The 22,081-nt window shown below is 38.7% G+C and overlaps 1 protein-coding gene across 1 annotated transcript; it reads right to left on the reverse strand.

The window, feature by feature from the left end:
* Window positions 1-371: 371 nt before the first annotated feature.
* On the reverse strand, window positions 372-21,674 carry LOC126969811 (non-canonical poly(A) RNA polymerase protein Trf4-1-like). Its single transcript, XM_050815379.1, has 10 exons — window positions 21,192-21,674; window positions 16,100-16,293; window positions 13,978-14,117; window positions 13,335-13,397; window positions 8,100-8,387; window positions 6,507-6,611; window positions 5,404-5,609; window positions 4,431-4,570; window positions 1,867-2,127; window positions 372-407 (listed from the first exon to the last, which is right to left on the reverse strand). The coding sequence occupies exons 1-9, from the start codon at window positions 21,527-21,529 to the stop codon at window positions 1,871-1,873; spliced, it is 1,731 nt and encodes a 576-aa protein (XP_050671336.1). The 5' UTR covers window positions 21,530-21,674; the 3' UTR covers window positions 372-407; window positions 1,867-1,870.
* Between the last annotated feature and the right edge of the window lie 407 nt (window positions 21,675-22,081).

Genomic DNA, 22,081 nt, shown 5'->3' on the forward strand with positions numbered 1-22,081 from the left:
TAAGTTCATTGATGTTTGTTTATACAAATATGCTGATATATTTTATAACAAGTGAAGATATGTTAGTAAAACATGAACACTTACTACAGAATTCCCTTCCAAAAGATCTGCAGTCAATCTTCTGTGTCCAATATCGGCATGACAGCCGAGCATGGGTTCCTGTTGGTCCTACATGGTCATCCGTAATTCAGTTGGCATGCAGAATTTATACCAATTGCCTGCCATGAAATGTTCCCATCAACTGCACTCCCGTTTATATAAATACAAAACAATGATAAGCCTAGTTGTACCCTACTCACAGCCGTGTGGTATCACCGCACCACCAGTCCGTAGCAACATCACACCATATGACTTCATTGCACAACACAACAAACATGGTTTCATGTGAGATAAACTGTTTTTATCACCTGAAAACATAAAACATAATTATTGCCGCTTCATTGATTTGCATCATTGTAGTACATAAATAAAATTCTAATAACAATCAGAGTTTACTGAGCCATCAAAAGTTTAGTCAGTGAACGACAAGTAAGAAGAATGCATATATGCTATAGGTATTCTCTTGAAAACATAGATCACAATGTAGATCACAACATAAACACATATGCTCATTTGTCCTGCTCTTCCATAAAACAAAACCATGCCAAGTATAGTGGGCCAAATGAGAAATTTCCATGTCAAAAAAACACCAATACTGATTACTCTTTCAATAAAAATGTGAACTCTTAAAAATAATAAAAACATTCCCTTAAACATCTATGTCTATGGAGATTATCCATACATACTTTTGAAAAGAAAAATTGGTCAAAAAAAATGTAAAACGCACCAAAAACAATTAAAAAAACATATTAGTTATTTCATCCTTGAGCAATTTCAACTTATAATTCAAATTCAATTTCAATTAGTAACCAACAAAAAAAAACAAATCACAACTGGAAAACAAAGAAAATATAAGAACATGAATCTCATACACAAAATACTCAACCCCACGCAAAATATGGTAAAAACAACCACCACCCTCCCTCCATTAAATAAGAATGGGCAAGTCAAATATCTAAAAGATCTGGCTTCATTGGAAGACTATGCAAAGGATGAAAAGAGAAAACATGGACTGACAACATAGTAAGATTGGTAGGAAAAAGTTTCATGTTGCAAAAATGGTGGAGATTTTGACCCTAACAGTGACCACACAAACAACCAAATGCTAACACCACCAATATGTACAGAAAAAAATGTTACAGATCTTAATCTAACATATAAAATTCTCGTGTCATGGTGTTAAACATAGAACTCTTCCGAAACTGGTTGACCGATTCTCATGAAATTTTGAGTGCAAATTGGGTAGGTCTGAGAATCGGACAATATCTATTTTTCATCCCCCTAAATATACAAATGATTTAAGTTTTCTTTAGTGTTCATTCCACCAATAAATGTTTTCAAAATTTTTGAAAACTTTAGATTTCCGCAAAGTAAAGCCTAATTCAATAAAAATATCCCCCTAAATGTTAAGGGTGGTCAACACGAATTTTTTTTTTAATTTTATTGACATTTTTTTAAATTTGTTTCATTATTATATTAGTCAGCATTAAAAAATACATACAACTTCAAATTTTCACCCATCTACGATCAACAGTTACTTTTGTATCGCGATTTTAATATCGGCAATACGTTTGCTGGGTCAGCTAGTATTATATGGAATTATAAAGCTTAAATTAAATAAATTAATCTTATAGCCGCCCATGTTCTTTGGTGTCACAGAGTGTTTTTAGTAAGCGCTTTTTTATTTTTAATGAAGGTACTCGAGTCGTATTTATCTAGAAACACCACAAAATCTAATCGATATAAGTAATATAAGTCGGCACGCACCCCGCTATGACCGCGGCTGCGCCAGCTGGCGCCTCTTCTTGTGTCGTGAGTGGGCGGGCTCTGCGCGGAACCGTGGCGGAGACGCCGTGTAGCGCCGCTGCTTGGACGAGAATGAACGCCCCGATCGCTTGTGATCAGAGCCCACGCCGTCACCCCTGCCACTGTTGTTGTTATTACTGCTGCTGCTGTTGCTGTTACTGTTCCCGTTGCTGTTGCTATTGTTGGAGATTGTGTTGTCGCTCAGCCGATGCTGCATTACACCTGAAAAAGTTTTCACTTTTTAATATTGGTGTAATTGCCTAATGCCTCGGTCGGTCAAGATGTGCATCGTCCGAGGCAAATGTTGTCGGTTTATATCCAAGCTCAAAAGCGCCTCAGTAAGTTTGCCGCGCGCACTGAAGTCTGGTTTTCTGGTTCTAATAGTAAGGGTTTCCTCAATATTCTGAACACAGAACTTAAAATGCTAAACGCATTCTATACAACACTTCTTGCTTTGGACAGCCTGTTATTTGTTTTCGTTTTCTTGTTAGTACCAGTTTAAACATTAATATAAGGGCAGTGGTGGCTATAGCTTTCACAATGTACGGTCCAATGACGGTCTTATGCAAAACTGGCTAAAAGTCGCGTAAGGCACATCTCTGTTCGACTTCAAAGAGCCTGATGGTGGCTCGGCCTTGAAAAAAAATCTATAGACCGAGGCGACCTCCCCCGGCAAACGTCCGAGGCTTACTCGTGAGGCTGCTCGCTCAGTTTGTACGCGACTAATCATTCAGGATATAAATATTTTAAAAGCTTGAGTATTTTTTTTTCAGAGAACATACTGCCTTTTACAAATGATATAGAGGTTTACCATACAGAGGTGTCCCACACAGGTTTAACATAAGAATTTTTTTAAAGTATAGACACAACTTATACATAGTTATCACAATTTTTACAATTATCAAAAAACAGTACAATATTTTTCTTATATGTATCTCAAATTTACCAATTGAAAGATGTAATATATCAACTTCTAAAAGAGTGCTGTTGTACAAGTTAATAGTTCTTCTAAAATAAGTTTTTTTGTATAGTTGGTATGACACATATCTGTGGAAAATAAATTTCGGGAACGAACAACTGAACCGAATATAGTATTTTAAGATTAGAAGGCTGCGTGAAATGTTTTGTGATACGAAGTATAAAAAGCAGTTTAAACGCTTCATTAATAATATTATTAATGTGTATATTAAAATGCATCATAGAATCTAGGGTAATTCCAAGATCTCTGGTTTCCATAACCTTTTTAAGACTTGCTCTACCAAGATTATCTTCTTCTGTTTCCTTGTGAATGAGATAACATGACATTTTTGAAGGTTAAGGTAGAGATGATTTGTCGTGCAATAATCATTTAATTTATCTAGATCATATTGTAAATGCTGACAGTCAACTAAGTTCGTAATAATTTTTAAAATATTTGTGTCATCAGCTTAAAACAATTAACAAGATTTATTAAAACGTGATCAATATCGTTTATATATAGAGAGAAAAGTAAAGGACCCAAATGGGAACCTTGATGAACTCCGGAGGTAACATTTAGAAAATTTGAAATGTAACCTCCTAATGCAATTGCTTGACTTCGATTACTAATGTATGATTTAATCCACCTTAGAAGGTCTCCGTGTATACCGAATTAAGATAATTTCATTATGAGGAGATGATGATTTATTTTGTCAAATGCTTCGGAAAAGTCTGTGTATACTGCGTCAACTTGACATCCAGCGTCTAGTGCATTTAGAATAAAATCTGTAAAACAAACTAAATTGGTAGCTACACTTCTACCTCGAAAGAAGCTGTGTTGTTCTGGAGATGTGATGTTTAACTGCTTCAGCTAATTGGTCAGTAACAATTTTTTCGAGTATTTTGGCTATTGAGGATAACTTAGAAATACCTCGATAGTTTGTAACTAGTTTAGTATCACCGTTTTTAAGGATAGGGTAATTAATGCCTGTTTCCAAATTTTAGGCTACACACCCTGAGTAATAGATTTTTTGAAAAATTATAAATATGGGAATGGATAATGTTTTTGCACATTTCTTTAATAATTAAGGATGAATCCCATCATGACCTGCAGCTTTATTACCATTTATGTTTTGTAAGTATTTGTTATCTAAATTGGGAGTAAGGTTAATAGATGAGATGTTGACGAAGATATTTATTGACGGGAGTTCGTCTATAATAGTTGTATGATCTTCAACAAACACTGAGTGGAAATACTCATTAAAGTAGTCGCATTTTTTTTCAGCTACGATGATATATATATATATATATATATATATATATTATATGATGAGTTTCTGTTTTAGGTCATATTTTCGGCAATGTGGTTACGGTTCCTTTTCGAGCTAACATAATTCCAGAAAAACTTTGGATTTTTAGTTATGTAGGACTCAGCCGACGTTATGTAGGAACGGTAATTTTCACGCTCTAACTTAGATTCAAGCGATCGTAATAGTTTAAATTCTAGATAGTCACATGGGTTTCCATATGTTTTCCAGCATAATAGTAAAGTAAAAGTGTATACTGACGCGAGGGCATGTTGTTGAAATGCGAGTTGCTGGTGATGTGGTGCAGGATGATGAGCGACTGGTGCGCGGACACGCGGCGCGGCGTTGGCGACGAGCACTGCAGCGCTGACAGCGGCGGAGGTGACGTGCGCGCGCCCGGGCTGTCCGACCACTCCTGTGATCACAATGTTACTTAGTGAGTCGCTAAACATAATCAACAGCACCTCCTTAATCACCAAACACTTGCTAGACCACCAGATACTATCTCACTTGTTAAACTACGAAATTATCTCAATTGTAAAATTACCAAATATATTCAAGGTCAGTTGCTAAGCCACCAAACATGACCTCAATTAAATTGCCGAACACACTCAATCTCACTTGCCAATCCGCCAAACCCAATCAATCTTATTTACCACAAAACTGAATACACTTTAGTTGCTCAGTTACAAAACATACTATCATACCTATTTCAAAGAATATAAAGTACAAATGGGTGTACATATTTTCCTAGACACAGGGAAACTTAGTTAGGAGTTAGAGCTCAGCCATGTACTAGTAGATTGTTGTCATAATGTAAACTACATACCTAATCTCCAGCAAAATAGCTATTTTGTGGAAAAAGGCACAAGCTTTTATGTCTCTTTTACATAAACCTACAATCTACTATGTACCTAGTTATTTAAGAAGTACTAGCAGTAACAACTACTTGTCTTGATTCATTTACCAAACTTAAGTACTTATGTAAACTTCTTCTTAATGTATGTACCCAATGTTTGTGATGTATAATGTTGTGTAGTAGGTATTATCAGTATGTAACTTTGTAGTAACTTGTACATGGCTTTCTGTATAATACTTTTCTTTTGAGACAAAATAAAATATTTCTATTTGTAAATTGAATGTTAGGTAGACATTGAATTCACTCACCGGGTCGCTGTCGCTCGGCTCGGGCGACAGGTCGGGCAGGGGTTCGGGAGGTGCGGGGGCCGCGGACAGCGCCGGGGGCGGGGCGGGGGCGGGCGCGGGGCGGGGCGGCACCCGCAGCGGGAAGAAGTACGGCTCGAAGGTGTCGCGCACCCAGCGCCGGTACTGGAGCACGTGGTCCGTGACACGCACCACGCGACCGAGGGCGCTAGGGCCGCCTGCCGCGCCGCGAGCCGCCGCCGCCTGCTGCAGGATGATGTACCCGTAGTCGAAGGCCTGCGCGACAAACACACAACATGACGTATGGATAGAGTAAAGCCACGTATTCATTAGTAAACATTTGTTTATAAACAATGTTTCATCATCTCTGTAAACAGTTCAGAAACATTGTTTATGATACGTGTTGCGGTGCTCCCCACTACGAGTGGAGAGCAAGATGAAACATCTAGTTTATAAACAAAAGTCAACAGGTGTGGACCGCCACCTTTTCTTCTTTTTTTTTCGATTAATGCTCTTGTGAATTATTATGTATGCAGCAGAGAGCATCACTACCTCCTCGGGCGGCATCCTGTGAACAACTGACAAGTGTGGACGGCCAAGTTTCAGAAACATGTGTTTATTGTAAACTTGTTTAACGCGAGTTAGTTAGTTAGCTATAATGGGATAATCTCTAAATTAAAACCCATAAGTACACATACAAAAAAAGAAGAGGACACTGTCAGTAAATTTTGCCAAAAACCATCTGTCCACAGCAAATACCACCTCCGAAGAAATAAATGGCGCTAAACCTCATAATGACAACTATGACAAATACTATCTTTGACTCATTTCATCTGCAGTCCCCCTGAAAACGAGATCTGGAAAGTCTTGAAACGTCGGGCTAACTAATTGTATTGCATTGTTTATGTGGGTAATCAAACGAAGTGGATCAATAGACTAAATAACTATGTGGTGTTGTAAACTGAAGAATCCCTGGTATGAACTATATAGTGTAAGTTTATTATAAAGTACATGTACGAGCATTTTCAATAGGAACTGGACAGGATCTTATTAATCCAGCGACCTAAAAACAACTACAAAATAATTACTAAACCTATTCATTTAACGGTCTACACCAAGAGCACATTTATGTTGTGTGTTGGAGCATGCTTCAGGTGGGATGTGGGGACTCACCCGCTTGACTTGAATGGTGCCATAACTGGAGCGGCCGATGTCGTTGCCAGGCGTGAGAGGATCCTCGATGCACAGCAGCGAAAACCGATGCCCATCGTTCATCTCCTGTAGCATATAGAATGCATTTTATATATCTGTGTGATAGTATAGTATAGTAATTATAGTACCTTGTGTCTCGTGCAAAAATAAGCAATTTCAGAGCATGAGAAATGAAATACATATTTATATGGTTCAAAAACATATTTACAAACACAAAAAAAAATCATACACAAAGTCATAAACTTTGAACCAAAAGGTCATCTGCTCAGCTTTATGTTGTGAAACTAGCCACAACGCTAGTATTCTGCAGACGCCTATGGGTTGGTTGCTATGGAAGTAAAAATAATAAATCACATCTTAAAAACATGTGCCGTTATATGTTATGTGCTTAGATAATATATGTGTAGATAGATCCTCTTGCTGCTAGACAACCGATGATGATTTATCCGCCTTACCAATAAACTTGTTATAAAGTTATAACTGATGATAAACAAAGAAATTGCAAAATGTTTACAATATCATTGACAACACTGTCAATACATTAATAATTCTGAAATTTCCGAATGACAAGCTGCCTTGCAAATAAACGCGGGAAACGTTATACGTCCGAACAAACCATTCGTTAGCAAGATGTCTATTTGTAAACATTTTACATATTACTATATATATATACTTGGTTTATGCTTAGTTATAACTTAATGCCAATTTTATTTGTAAGGCCGTAAATGTTTATATAAAAAACATGGTTCAATGAAGGTGTGTATTAATATAGCATATCAATTTTTGGATGTATTTTATGCTATATTAGAAAGAAAAAACGTTGTGCAATATTTAATTATATTTATATATATAGTATAGATATATCTTATTAATACACACCTTCATTGGCCCATGTTTATTACATAAACATATAAAATATAGTTTAATATATAAACGAAAAGCAAGAAGAGCACATTCAATGGCGATGACCGTCAGAAACCGAATGAACAAAACAATATGGCGACCAGTCATACCTGTGACTACGACCATGATTTTTTGTAACATTATTTTCGTATTTCTTCTGTACACCAGCCAAATGTTTAGAATTAATTTTTTTTTTAATTTATTTAGTGGCACGTGCAAATGTTTAGAGCTTCTATCTTATTGCCAGTGTCAAAGCAAAATTTGCACAATAAATTTAGATTTTAATTTTTGAATGTATTTTATGCTATATTTGAAAGAGAAAATGTTGTGCAATACTTAATTATATTTATATTGCCTACACTTATAATTTTAAAATGAAAAGGTTATTATTTGTTGTTGGCAGCACCATGTTTTGCATTTTGATCTCGAATTATATTTTCGACTATACATCTAGTCTATCTATTATTTTCTTCCAATAGAGCATTCCGTGGATGGGGCACTACAATTCAGCCAATGTCATGTTTAAAAGTGACACTTACACTCGCGATTTGTATGACAGTTTGTGTTAGTGTGCATCATCGCTTAAAATAGAGGTGTCACACAGCTGTCATCTATCTAGGCGTATAAATGATATAAGGTTACGTGGGATACCTTCTGTATCTCGTCCTTAGAGACGTAGGAGCCACCGTTCTTGACTCGGATGGCGGTCTTCACGTAGTTGAACTTGCGGCCGTACAGCTCGAAGAACTCGATGAGCAGCACACCCAAGTTGTGGGGCTGGCGCAACCGCTCGGGTCGCGGGTGCAGTTGGAGGAAGCTGATGCACATGAGGATGAGGGAATACGACGAGATGCCGCCCGTGAACACCTCGTTCAGGTCGCGCTGCAGCAGGAACTGTTTCAGCACCATCACCAGGCGCGACAGTACCGGATACTTCTCCTGGATATTATTATATTATTATATATATATACAACGAGAATCAAAAAGGGTATAACATCCCTTCAATGCTACGTTATATAAGTCATATGCAATAGTATTGTGATGTTTAAATTTGAATAAATAAAATTAATAAGAATGAAAAGAGCCCCTACAAAATAAAAATATTATTTTTCAATTTCTTTTCTCAGACAACCCTAACTTTTAAAGAGACCGCCATTTAATATGGGCGGAGCCGTTGTTTGTTAACAAAATTAGGTAACCTACCTACGGACTTAAACATTAGGTATTCGATAATAATAGTACATACCAATCTTGCTGCGCAGCTTTTTAACACTCCTTGAGTTTCACAATAAATACCCAGAAAACACCACATCACGTCATGTTGATTATGTATTAGGTAGTTAGGTACCTAAGTAGATACCTAGTTATTTCATCACTAGTACATTCAAAAAAGCCCAGGTACATCACACATGATACAGTTATAAGGAGGTACGTAGGTTTTGCAGCAACATCACTAAAGGAAGGGTTCAATCATGCACCAATCTTCGGAAACAGGCGTATGAGGGAAGCCTCCTATTCCGGTACCGACACGGACGGTACAATTCGCGAGCTGCGACAAGATTGTCACCGCAACAACACACAATATCATGTCGTAATATTCATTGTTCCCATAATCTGCCATGATTATCATACGAAAATACTGCAATCCAAAAGTCCAACGCGACGATCGATCTAACAAACATGAATGTCGGCACACAACTAAAGTATAAAAATTAAATAAAATGTCCATTGAATTTGGTATTATGATTAAGGAGTATGCACACTCGCCGAAATAACACGTGGCTTGTATTTTTTATGGAAAGGAAAGACAAACGAACGTACGGGTCACCTGGTGTTAAGTGATCACCGCCGCTCACATTCTCCTGCAACACCACAGGAATCACAGGAGCGTTGCCGGCCTTTAAGGAAGGTGTATGCGCTTTTATTGAAGGTACCCATGTCGTACCATCCCGGAAACACCGCACAAGGACGTTCATTCATAAGAAAGCTCCTTGAAAACCGCACTGTGGAGGACCGAATTCGGCGGCAGGAATCAGGTGAAACAGCTCTTCGGAACACTCCCCATGATAAATGCGGTAGAAAACACACAATGAGGCGATATCTCTACGCAACTCCAAGTGATCCAGCCGTTCACAGAGCACTGAGTCCCCGACAATTCGAGCTGCTCTGCGTTGCGCGCGGTCAAATGGATCGAGCTTATACTGGGGTGCGCAAGACCAGAGATGACAGCCTATCCCCCCCTCCCCCCCCCCCCCAAACAAAATATGAGAGCGGTATTTAAAGAGAAATTACCCCAGGAGGGTACCGGCTCTTATAGAGCCGGTACATCCCTCCCCGAGCATTCGCGCTCGGGCTGCCCCTCGTATTCTGGGGAGGGCACAGTACCGCCTATGTCACAGGACAAACAGGGCAGCAACACCACGGCAACCCGCTCCACGCTTAATGTGGACTTTTTAACATCCGGGGAATTCACTCTAACTTAAACGCCGTCCACCACCACCTTGGGACGGCGCAGCCGGCCTTGTGCTTCCTTACGGAGACGCAGATATCTCGACCTAGCGATACGTCATATTTAACGTACCCCGGGTACAAAATTGAGCATAATTTCATGCCTCATGCCGGGGTATGTGTGTACGTTAGGGAGGATATCTGCTGTCGCCGTCTCGGCAATTTAGAGGGTAGGGGCCTGTCTACTCTCTGGCTCCGCGTAGATTTAGAGGACCGCGTCCGCATCTATGCGTGTGTCTACAGGTCCCATAGTGGTAACGCAGAAACGGATCACCTCATGGGCTGCGTTCAAGCGGCATTTGATGACGTGCTTGCTCAGATCCCCTCCGCTGAAATCGTAGTCTTGGGTGATTTCAACGGGCACAATGCCGAATGGCTTGGATCACGTACCACAGACTACGCAGGGCGATCTGTACATAATTTTGCATTGGCGTAAGGTCTGTCCCAATTGGTTGAGTCGCCGACGCGGCTCCCGGATGTGGATAGCCACATGCCATCCTTATTAGATCTTCTGCTGACTACACATCCCGATGGTTACCAGGTCTCTGTCGACGCCCCTCTCGGAACGTCCGACCATTGCCTGGTCAGGAGTGTAGTGCCTATCCGACGCCACCGTCGCAGACCACCAGCGAACCGCCGCGTTTGGCACTACAAGTCAGCAGATTTGGATAGGATGCGTTCCTTTTTTGCATCCTACCCTTGGGGCAGCGTTTGTTTTCCCTTCGGATGATCCTAGTGCCTGCGCCGTTGCAGTAGCCGATGTGATACTGCAGGGCATGGATATTTTTATACCAAGCTCTGTAGTACCGATCGGTGGCAGATCACAGCCCTGGTTCGATGCGTCAGTTAAAGCAGCATCTGACTGCAAAAAACAGGCGTATCGAACTTGGGTTGCGGCGCTGGGCTCAAAGGATCCGAACTGCAAAGTTCTGAAGAGGAAATATAACCGTGCCTCCAGATTTTTTAAGCACCAAATCGCCCGTGCGAAATCGAAGCACGTCGTCAAAATTGGCGAGCAGCTTTCCAGTTACCCGACCGGAACACGCAAGTTCTGGTCGTTGTCGAAAGCTGCTCTTGGTAACTTCAACCAGCCGTCCATGCCGCCGTTGCACATGAGGAATGACACCCTGGCCCATACGGCAAAAGAGAAAGCCAATCTCTTGTGCACTCTTTTTGCCGCCAACTCGACTCTTGACGACAACGGAAAAACACCGCCGACCATCCCGCGGTGTCAGAGCTCCATGCCTGAAGTACAGTTCCGACAGAAAACTATTAGGCGAGCTCTGTTTTTGTTGGACGTCAGGAAGTCGAGCGGGCCGGATGGCATTTCTCCAATCGTGCTTAGAACGTGTGCCCCTGAGTTGACGCCGGTGCTAACGCGTTTATTCCGGCACTCTTATTCAAAAGGCGTAGTCCCTGATTCATGGAAGTCAGCCCTTGTCCATCCGATCCCAAAAAAAGGAGACAGTTCGGATCCGGCAAACTACAGGCCTATTGCTATTACCTCCCTACTCTCCAAAATCATGGAGAGCATAATTAACCGCAAGCTCTTGGTATACCTTGAGGGTCACCAGTTGATCAACGACCGGCAGTACGGCTTTCGCCATGGTCGGTCGACTGGCGATCTTCTGGTATACCTAACACATAGATGGGCGGCGGCTATTGAAAGCAAGGGGGAAGGCCTGGCAGTTGGTCTGGATATAGCGAAGGCCTTTGATCGTGTATGGCACAAGGCGCTCCTCGCAAAACTTCCATCATTTGGGCTTCCCGAGAGCTTATGCAAGTGGACCTCCAGCTTCCTCACTGGGCGCAGCATACAGGTCGTTATCGACGGTTATTGCTCGAATCCCAAGCTCGTGAACGCTGGAGTGCCCCAAGGCTGTGTGCTATCTCCCACGCTGTTTCTTCTGCATATCAATAATATGTTGGACACCGCCAACATGCATTGCTATGCAGACGACAGCACTGGTGATGCCGTATACACGGTCCATGCAGGTCTCTCTCATGCGGGAAAACGTCGACCAGTGCCGGGAGAAACTTGTGTCTTCTATCGAGTCCTCTCTCGAGAAGGTCGCGGAATGGAGTAAGTTGAACCTTGTCCAATTTAACCCCCAGACTCAAGTTTGCGCGTTTACAACTAAAAAAACCCCGTATCACCGCTCTTCGAGAACACTTCCCTTAAAGCCTCGCCTAGTATCGGAATACTGGGTCTCGAAATCTCGAGCAATTGCCAATTCCGTGGCCATCTGGAGGGCAAAGCCAAACTGGCTTCAAAGAAACTGGGCGTCGTAAATAGAGCACGGCAATACTTCAAGCCGGCCCACAATGTAGCGCTCTACAAAGCGCAGGTCCGGCCTCACATGGAGTATTGCTGTCATCTCTGGTCTGGCGCACCCCAGTATCAGCTCGATCCATTTGACCGCGTGCAACGCAGAGCAGCTCGAATTGTCGGGGACCCAGTACTCTGTGAACGGCTGGATCACTTGGCGTTGCGTAGAGACGTCGCTTCATTGTGTGTCTTTACCGCATTTATCACGGGGAGTGTTCCGAAGAGCTGTTCAACCTGATTCCTGCCGCCGAATTTCACCTTCGCACGACACGCCACATGTTACGATATCGTCCCCACCATCTGGATGTGTGGCATAATATGCATTACAGAGTTTCATAATTGGATTAGAATTACCTATCTTTATTGGTAATTAAAGTAAATAAAAATTTAGACTGATTTTCAATGTCAGCTAAAGAAAATGCACATACAAAATAACTTCGTCTTCATGGCAAAATGAGATTATAATTTTCCTCACATGTGCAATGAGCAGTAGGCATTTTACTATTATCTGATATTATGTCACATCTATGTTATTCATCTGTTTTAGGTCAAAGAGAGTTCAGAAAAACAGCTGATAAGGGTTGCGGGATGCATAGTTTTTGCGAAAACCGTGGACTTTAAATATTGTATTCCAATATAACGCTAATTAATTTCTGACTTCACATAATAATTAGAGATGACCTAAGGAATGTCGGGTTCAAAGCATAGTATACCCTTTTTGATTCACGTTGTATATTAGTAAGTGAAAAAAAATACTAATCGAGAAATGTGCGTTAGTTACAAAGTATGTAAAGATAAATATAAATAGTTATTATAGTGGTGGGTGGTAGGCCACCCAGATCAAGTGGTGAAATCAGTTTATGAAGCCAGGAGCACAATGGAATGGATAAATCTGTTATTAACTTTACGGTGAGAAGACACAGAAGGGTATTATATCATCTAAACAAACTGAGGCATACCAGTAGATATGATAGCTGTGCCTCCAAATGGTGCCCCAAGTGTGACACAGAGTTCAAATACTGTAGTGATAGCCGGTGCATGGTACTCACTTTGTATTGCTTAATGAGCTCTGCACTCTTCACTCCATTGCTCATGTTGAATGATATGTCCACCTGGAACCAGCACAATAATAAAATCATTATTTTAACTAACAACCAGGTAATAGCATCACTCATCACATACATATGTCATTGATATGCATAAAACGAGAGAAAGAGATGACTAATTTCTCCCTAAATTCTCTCCATTATTTTGCGTAAGCTAGAACACATGGGAGTGCTCTGATAGACAGCTTACCTGCAGTGAAGTGGCGATAAGAATGACTTATCGGGAATATTGGGACAGCTTCAGGTTATTTATAGCTAATTACTGACAGTAGAAGGTAGTATTTTATCTCTACCTGTAGATAGTATATTGGGAACAGCCGTAAGACGTTTAATTGACTATTTGACGTTTGAGTATGTTTGTTGCATCATTTTACATATTATATTGTAATTGAAATGATTTGTAAATCGATGTAAATATAAATCTTGATATAAAAGAGTGGCAATGAGTTTCTTGCTACTTCTTCTCATTAGCTCAACCCTTTACGAAGTAGCGGTAGATTCAATAAGAATTCATAAATGTCATTTCCGTGACCTACATGAAAAAAGTGATTTTGATTTGATTTGAATTGACGAGACAGATGCAGACCTTAACGTCGGAGTACTTGTCAGTCATCTTGACAATGGGCACGGTGGCCTTCTCAAGCACCTTGATGCTCTCCTTCTCCGCGATGTCCTGGTTCACCAGTTCCCGCTCCAGCGTCCACAGGGGCAGTTTCTCCCATTGTCCTGGACACGCACAATCAACACTTTTCAATTATTAAAAATTACAATATAGAGTGTCAAAACACAATTTTAACGGCCTTACAAATAGAATTGGCATATAGTTATAAATAATCATAAACCAAAAATATGCAAAATGTTTACAAATAGACATTTTGCCTATTTTATATATTTGATGCCGAAATTATATAATATATAAAATATATATCGTGAGTACCCGTCATAATAATTACAATGTTGAAATTCCGCGATGATAAAAGTTTAAAAACACATATTTTGCTTATGATTGGTTAAAGTATTTTCTTTGATTAACGCGAGTGTTACACATTTAAATAAAATACTTTTAAAGTCTCCCAAGACTGGTACGTGAAGCCATCGAAATTAAAAAACAAAACCAAATTTCAATAGAGAATATGGACTAAAATTATCTAACACCTGGGATCCAATAATCTCTAAATTAAAACCCATAACTACACATACCAAAAAAGAAGAGGACACTGTCAGTAAATTTTGCCAAAAACCATCTGTGTATAGCAAATACCGCCTCCGAGGAAATAAATGGCGCTAAACTTCATAATGACAACTATGACAAATACTATCTTTGACTCACTTCATCTGCAGTCCCCCTGAAAACGAGATCTGGAAAGGTCTTGAAACGTCGGGTTAACTAAAATAAAAATGTAACTTTTACGCAAACATCTAATGTAAAACCGTTACAATTACACGCGTTTTAATCCTTTAAAAAGTATTTTATTTAAATATGATTAGTTAATTCGGACGTATAGCGTTTCCCGCGTTTATTTGCAAGGCTGCTTGTCATTCGGAAAACTTCATAATTATCAATTTATTGACAGTGTAGTCAACGATATTGTAAACATTTTGCATATTCTTTTTTTATGCTTAGTTATAACTTTATGTCCAGGTCATAAAATCCCAAAAAAAAAACTTTATGCCAATTTTATTTGTAAAGCCCTAAAAGTCTAAGTTAAAATTGAGTCGCTGTCAAAACTTGGCAACACGTCACCCTCGGCGATATCACGATAACGGGCATCGACGTCATTTCGCCACGACAAATATGACGTCATATTGTGTTGCGTACTCTAGGAAGTTATTTGAACTCCATTGAATTTGGCGATAAAGTATGTAATATTAGTAAAATAGTTCAGCATTTCAACATGTTGTGTGTTATAAAGTGATCCCAAGCAATAGTGCACTATTCTTAAGCAGTATTGTAAATATAGTTGTAGAAGCTGAGTTTCTTGCGCCAGTTCTTCTCAGGTCTTAGGCATACTTTTACAAATGGGTTGTAGTTTTTGACATTCACTAAGTGATTTTAAATAAAAATCTTCATATCTTTACTGGCTGTACATAAAAATTAGGGAACTTTAAGTCTAGATTTAATACCCTACTTACGAAATCAATTTATGAATGTGACTGTTTGTTTTTATTTAATAAATTAAAAAAAAAATTGAAAAGAGTAACCGAGTTTTGAATCAATTACCAGCTGCGGTTTATCCCAACCGATACGGCTGAGGGACCTTCAAGAAAAGAGCATACTCCCCACCTTAAAGGCCGGCAACGGCTTATTAGAATAAGTGTTTCATGTTATTAATGCTTTGAAGTCATATTGTAATTAGTTTGAAGTACTGATATTATGTCATATAGTTTATTCTTAGTTTTCTCTTAGTTATTTATAACATGCGACGAGTGTAGTACACGGTAAAATCCGAATGGGTTTATATTTGTACTTAAATTTAAGTAAATTGTAAAATACTTTTTTTGTGTGTAAAATAAATATAATAAAAAAAAACGCCTCTCTTGACACCTGTTGTTGCGGATGTCCATGGGCGGTTGCCTCACCTCTACCCATCCCGTTTGCCCGTTTACTCCTTCTTATAAAAAAAAGAGTAAATATCTCGCTTTCAAAAAGAGACTACTTGAATAATATGTAAGGTCTTATGAGGTTATGCTACGCTAGATATACTGACCAATGACGACGAGGTCTATGTCGCTGGTGGGCAGGTATAGGCCGGTGCGGAACGAGCCGAACACCTCGACACGCGCCTGCGGCCACAGCGACAGGATCGCGCTGCGGATGCGCGTCACCACGGTCGACCGCACCAGGTGCTCCGTCTCCGTGGGAGACATGTACAGGTAGAAGTGCTCGATCTCCTCGTGCAGCCTGCAACACGACATCCACTCGTACAGGCTATTTGCATATTGCAATCTAGAAACTTGATTTAAAATGAAAGTATTTAGTGTAAACAGTTTGTTATTTTTTAAGTAACTTCAGTCCGAGCCACAACCTGAGAGTTGAACCAGACATACCAAAATTTCGGTCAATGCGTCACTCTGACGGTTGGGTCAGTGGGTAAGAGCACTCGAACGGAACCCAAGAGGCGCGGGTTCGAGTTCTGCATCGTCCATGAACTTTGGGACAACTTATATTTGTATAAGTATTTAGTGTTAACTTTCAACTTTCTACACAGAGTAATCCTATAAATGTTCTCTTTTCCTTTTTTTTTCTTTTAGGAACTAATGAACCCAAAAACCCGTTACACCCGATCACAATAATAATCCATTTTGTAGCAGACTCGTGGAGACATATCGTATTGTAGTATTATCAGAATGAGGTAAGTAATTTGTGTCGACGTGTGACCTAAAAATACATGATCTGTTTTATCACGAAACAGTAGCAGCAACAAGTTTATGACCGCGGCCGCAGCAGTGACGTGACGCGCCAACATATACCTTTACAACGATCATAAAACTTCATCATAATATTTATTGATAACAAAATTAAAACAGATTATGCAAACAATATTTTTGATGGTGTAATATTATTCTAAATCATACTTTTGTATTTAAGTTTTTACGTGAGCAAAAAACCTATAGTTTCCGGCTCAATTACGTCATCGATGGAGCAAGGGACTTAATATATAACTTCCTGTAGTGTAACGCCTCGTCCACATATAGCGAGCGACTGCTAAAGATAACGAACAAAAGCGAAAGAGAGAGTGTAAATGAAATAATATAGTTGCAGATATAAATCTTGAATGTATAACACTATTCCAGAAAATTAATTGAGAATTTGGATCTTCAGGAAATTTTGGTTGAAACCACAGTACTACCGAACGTTTACTTATCGTTCGTGATCAATTTATCATAACTACCATTGTAACCTGGGTATGGGTGTGAGACTTAGAAGATCACCAAGTGCATCTCTCATCAACTCCAGGTTTTCGTTAACCGATGCCTTTGCAATATCTTCAGTATTCACTCGCCCGCCAAATTTCCAACGATCATCGCTGACATGTCATGAAGTCCCAATCGACCAACACACTCCAGAGGGATCCTAATCATATACCGTGGCAAGCCCTTGACTATCATTTACGAAGCAAAAAACATCAGAAAGACCTGGAGTCAAGGGAACAAATCAAGGGAGATGCTCAGGACCTATCACGATGGAGATGCACTGTGGATGGCCCCTGCCCCAGCTGGGGATACAGGAACTTAAATGATACATGAATAACCATTGTGACCTTGAGCCTTACGTGTCCTTCACCGACATCACCGTCGCAGGCGCGAGTAACATTATGTCACAATGTCACTCGCGAAGGTCCACAAGTGAATGACCTCTGTGACACCTTTCACCCAAACACGGTCGCTCGCGCTGGCCCGCGACCCGCCAGAAACAACACACACACTAATCATAATTATTATTAATAGCGTAACAACTTCATCACCAATTATTTCTATCTGCAGATTGCCCATTGGTCGTAATTCTGACGATATTCATAAAAATCTTATTTCTCGAACATGCTTGGAAAATTGAACATCATTTTGACAACCCCTTTGAGATAAATCAAAATTGCTGCACTGTCCTGTACTGTATGAAAACTGTTATAGTTGAGCAGTCAAATAAATTACATAGTAAACTCATATCTGTTATATAATTTAGAAATGGAATGTTCCTTTACTCCAAAACATGGCAACCAAGGAGGTAACTGCTGTGCAGTGGCAAAGACAGAAAAAAAAAGGATGTAACTTATCAAAGATTTTATTTAAATCTCGATCTGGATTGCAAATGGTTTCAAGTGAAGACAGTGAGAATGATGAACTTACTTTAACACCACCTGACATTCAAGAGGCGACAAGAGCCATTTAGTTTTGTTTTCCGCATATTATTTGAAAAAAGTACTATCCAAGCCTTGGCCACAACTAGGCATTGATGGACTTGTATGTGTGCAGGAATGACTAAATTTGAAATCTTGTGACATAACTACACATTTACAGTACTATTTTATAATTTGTAATAGTTATACTAAATCATTTTGATCTAAGTGATCTAATAAATTTATTTATTTATTATATCACTTTATTTTCTATAATATAAGATTGATAAATCAGATTACTTTTAGAAATTATAAACTGTTACATTGTAAGAATGTATTTAGGCTGGTGTGGTTCGTGTGGCCTAAAATAAAAGTAAGGTAAACAACTCCAACTGGAAAAGCAGGCAATTTTAAATCTTACTAGAAAGTAAGATTTAAAATTGTTCTTATAGGCGTCAACTATACCTGTTGAACAAAACACAACACTTAAAGAAATTTTAATTTGAAACATTAATACTCATTACAATGATTACTTATTGTTTGTGATCACTTTTTATAAGAACTACCAAGTAACATCAAACCTCACATGTCCTTCACCAATATTATAATATCGGCAATTACCTGGCATAATTAGTTTTTTGTTTAATGTAAAAAAAACATAAAACCCATTGAAAACAAAAATTCGGATGTGTTTTGATTTCTGAGAAGTGTACTTGTGTTGGTTTGAGTCAATGGCCTTGTTGCAAATACAATGTCTATCTATACTATACTATCTTTGTATGTTATAATCTGAGAGTGTCACATAATTTATATACATTAAGATATAATATATATATCGTGAGTACCCATCATAATACTTACAATGTTGAAGTTCCGCGATGATAAAAGTTTAAAAACATATATTTTGCTTATGATTGGTTAATTCGGACGTATAACGTTTCCCGCGTTTATTTGCAAGGCTGCTTGTCATTTGGAAAACTTCATAATTATCATTTTATTGACAGTCTTGTCAACAATATTGTAAACATTTTGCATATTCTTTGTTTATGCTTAGTTATAACTTTATGCCAATTTTATTTGTAAGGCCCTAAAAGTCTAAGTTAAAATTGATTCGCTGTCAAAACTTGGCAACATGTCATCGTCGGCGATATCATGATAACGGGCAACGACTATCTTTGTATGTTATAATCTGAGAGAAACCAAATTCAATAACTCAAATCTTAGTGACTGCAACATACCTGTCTTGTTTGTTTTAGATACATAAATAGTGTTTTTTGTGGCGAATGATCTCAGCAGTAAAAGGATACACCATCAAGCCAAACAATAATAATAATTATACCTGTTACAAATTATATTTTATACTTTATTATAATATATGCAATGTTGATTTTCTTGTACCATTACTCAGGCTACTACTATTGTGTTTTGATATACTGGGCAGTATCTCTTTCCGACATAATATAATCACCAAGTGGAAACAAGACAATTAAGTTGGATGTTGGTGATAAGCACCATAATCTCGCTCTAGTATTTATGAACAACTAATGTAAGATTTTTACTGTGTAACTAAAGTATGTAATTAAAACATGAATAATTATATTAAATATAGGTAGTAAGTATTTAATAATTGTATATAAATATTAATATTATTTTATGGAAATTTAATACTTATAAATTTATTACATTTTTTTTTAAGAAATCTTAGTATTCTTTTTCTTAACCTTTCCGTTCCGGGAAACTCTGATAGCATGGTATGCCTTTGATCTGCGTGATGTTGGCGCTTGCACAGAGTTTTGTCAATGCATATTAATTTATGTATAGCAATAGATTGCTTATAATTAGGCTGATTTGAATGAATGTATCAGAAAGCTATTGAAAAAAGCTAAAAGACCATGCAAAATTAACCATCTTATAAACAAAATATGGGTTAGAACTTGGTGAGGGAGCTGGGTGCCCTAAGGCACACTCGGTTTTGGTATATCTGAAAAATCTAGTGTGCTGGGGCACTACCAATTTGGGAAGGTTAATGAAGAGGATGTTCTGTGATCACCATGTTGTTGTTTGGTGATTGTTGAAGTTTAAGTATTTTTTTAAGGTACCCCTGTTAATAATTTATCCTGGAAACACCCCACAAGGATGTTCATTCCAGAGCTTGGTTGTACACAGAAGAAAGTACTATATTTTAAAATGTAAAAATGCATACAAGTGATTCCTACTTTATAAACTTCATAATTCATAATTAATCTTAATTTGTTTATTACCAATCACCTGCCCCAACAATCCAAAAATCATTTTGTTATTAAGTTGAATCTTCCTAAGAATGCAGTGCAAAAGTAACTTAAAATGTACTTTAATAAACAAATCTCAAAATAATTTTTATTTTGCAATAAATTTGCATTAGCAATACTGTTTTATTATAGGAATTATATTAATTCAATTTATAATTATTTTCTACAGAACTCCTGGAAAATAACTTAAGATCAAGGACAAGGTTTAATCCTTTTCACAGGTGTCGGTAATTGTGCACTGTGCACCACACTGTGTGTATGTATAAAACCATAGGTGCAGAAGTGAGACTTACACTTTACTGCTTGTTTTGATATATGTAATAAGGATACTTATCATATATAAAATTTCACTTACAAATAAGATATGGATGATGACTTTCACAGCAGCAGCACAGTTCTTTTTATGTTACTGATTATAGATAGTGAATATACATCGAAAATTATACCTAACCTTCATGATTACATCATAAAGTTAAACATAATTTAGTGTAGTAGGAAGAGACTAGGCACTACAAAATTTACCGAAAGAAATATTATTGGGAGTTCGAACTCCGACCGCCGGGTGCCGCCCGCGCTGTCATACGCCAGTCACCACCATCGTACACGAGTGCTACAGCTAGTTTCTGGAGCATCAAACTCTGACATTTCAAAGATAACTCTAACCTAATATTACTCACCCGAGAATCCCAGGCTTGTAATTATAACTCGGTATCCGCCAAGGGCATCCGCCGTATTCACCTATGAGAGCATCGTGGTTCTGATTCAGGTTAAATGTTGATGCGCGGTTATCGTTCGTTTTCCTCCGTGTTGGATTAAAATAATTATTATTTCTATTTTCACCATTCACATCATTAATAGGTATAAAGTCTGGAGCTTTATTAACATTAGGATTTGCGTTTTCTAAGTTTTTAAGGTTCATTTTGTCTGTTTCACTTTGAGTTTCCCATATACGAAGCCACAATCGCTTCGCGGGTCCTTCCTGCTCGGGCTGATACCACCCCACGTTGGGATCCATTCAGCCAGAGCAAAGTTTCACTACATAAGATAACTCATTTTGTATCATTTCACATGTGCACCTCACTCGCATTAAATTTATTACAAAACAAAAATAAGTCACACCACATTCGTAACATGGACGACACGCGGATAGTTGACACTTCATCAACTAGAGGGCATCAATGTAGTAAAATAACTTTTCAACACGATCACAACAAAGAGTAAAAATGTCTAGATTTATAACTATAACTTTTTGATTTTTTATTTGTGACATGACGTGACATACAACTCCTACGATGTTGTGAAAATGTGATATTGCTCAGACGTGTACGGTGTTAGCAAAAACCCTGTGATTCTCCGAGGCGTAAAAAGAATAGGGGATACCCAGGCCCAAGGTTGTCGTAAGAGGCGACTAAGGGCTTTTTAAAAATGGAAGAGTCACGCTACAGTCTTATGACGTCAGCACAATTGAGCCAGACTCGTCCGGGCTAATTACCACATTTGCACAGAATGCCGGCGTGAAGTAGCGGCCTAGGCACGTTATAGTAAAAGTGTTCTGCGGGCCTAGGGC

The sequence above is a fragment of the Leptidea sinapis genome, chromosome 19 (assembly GCF_905404315.1).
Source record: "Leptidea sinapis chromosome 19, ilLepSina1.1, whole genome shotgun sequence".
NCBI lineage: Eukaryota > Metazoa > Arthropoda > Insecta > Lepidoptera > Pieridae > Leptidea > Leptidea sinapis.

Bases quoted from the DNA above. Each gene is read 5' to 3' on its own strand.
- LOC126969811 (XM_050815379.1), bottom strand. From the start codon at position 21,529: ATGGATCCCAACGTGGGGTGGTATCAGCCCGAGCAGGAAGGACCCGCG. The intron at 8,388-13,334 runs GTGAGTACCATG...AATAATATCCAG, and splicing joins AGCTCATTAAGCAATACAAA to GAGAAGTATCCGGTACTGTC. The intron at 2,128-4,430 runs GTCAGTATACAC...AAACTTTTTCAG, and splicing joins TTTCAACAACATGCCCTCGC to GTGTAATGCAGCATCGGCTG.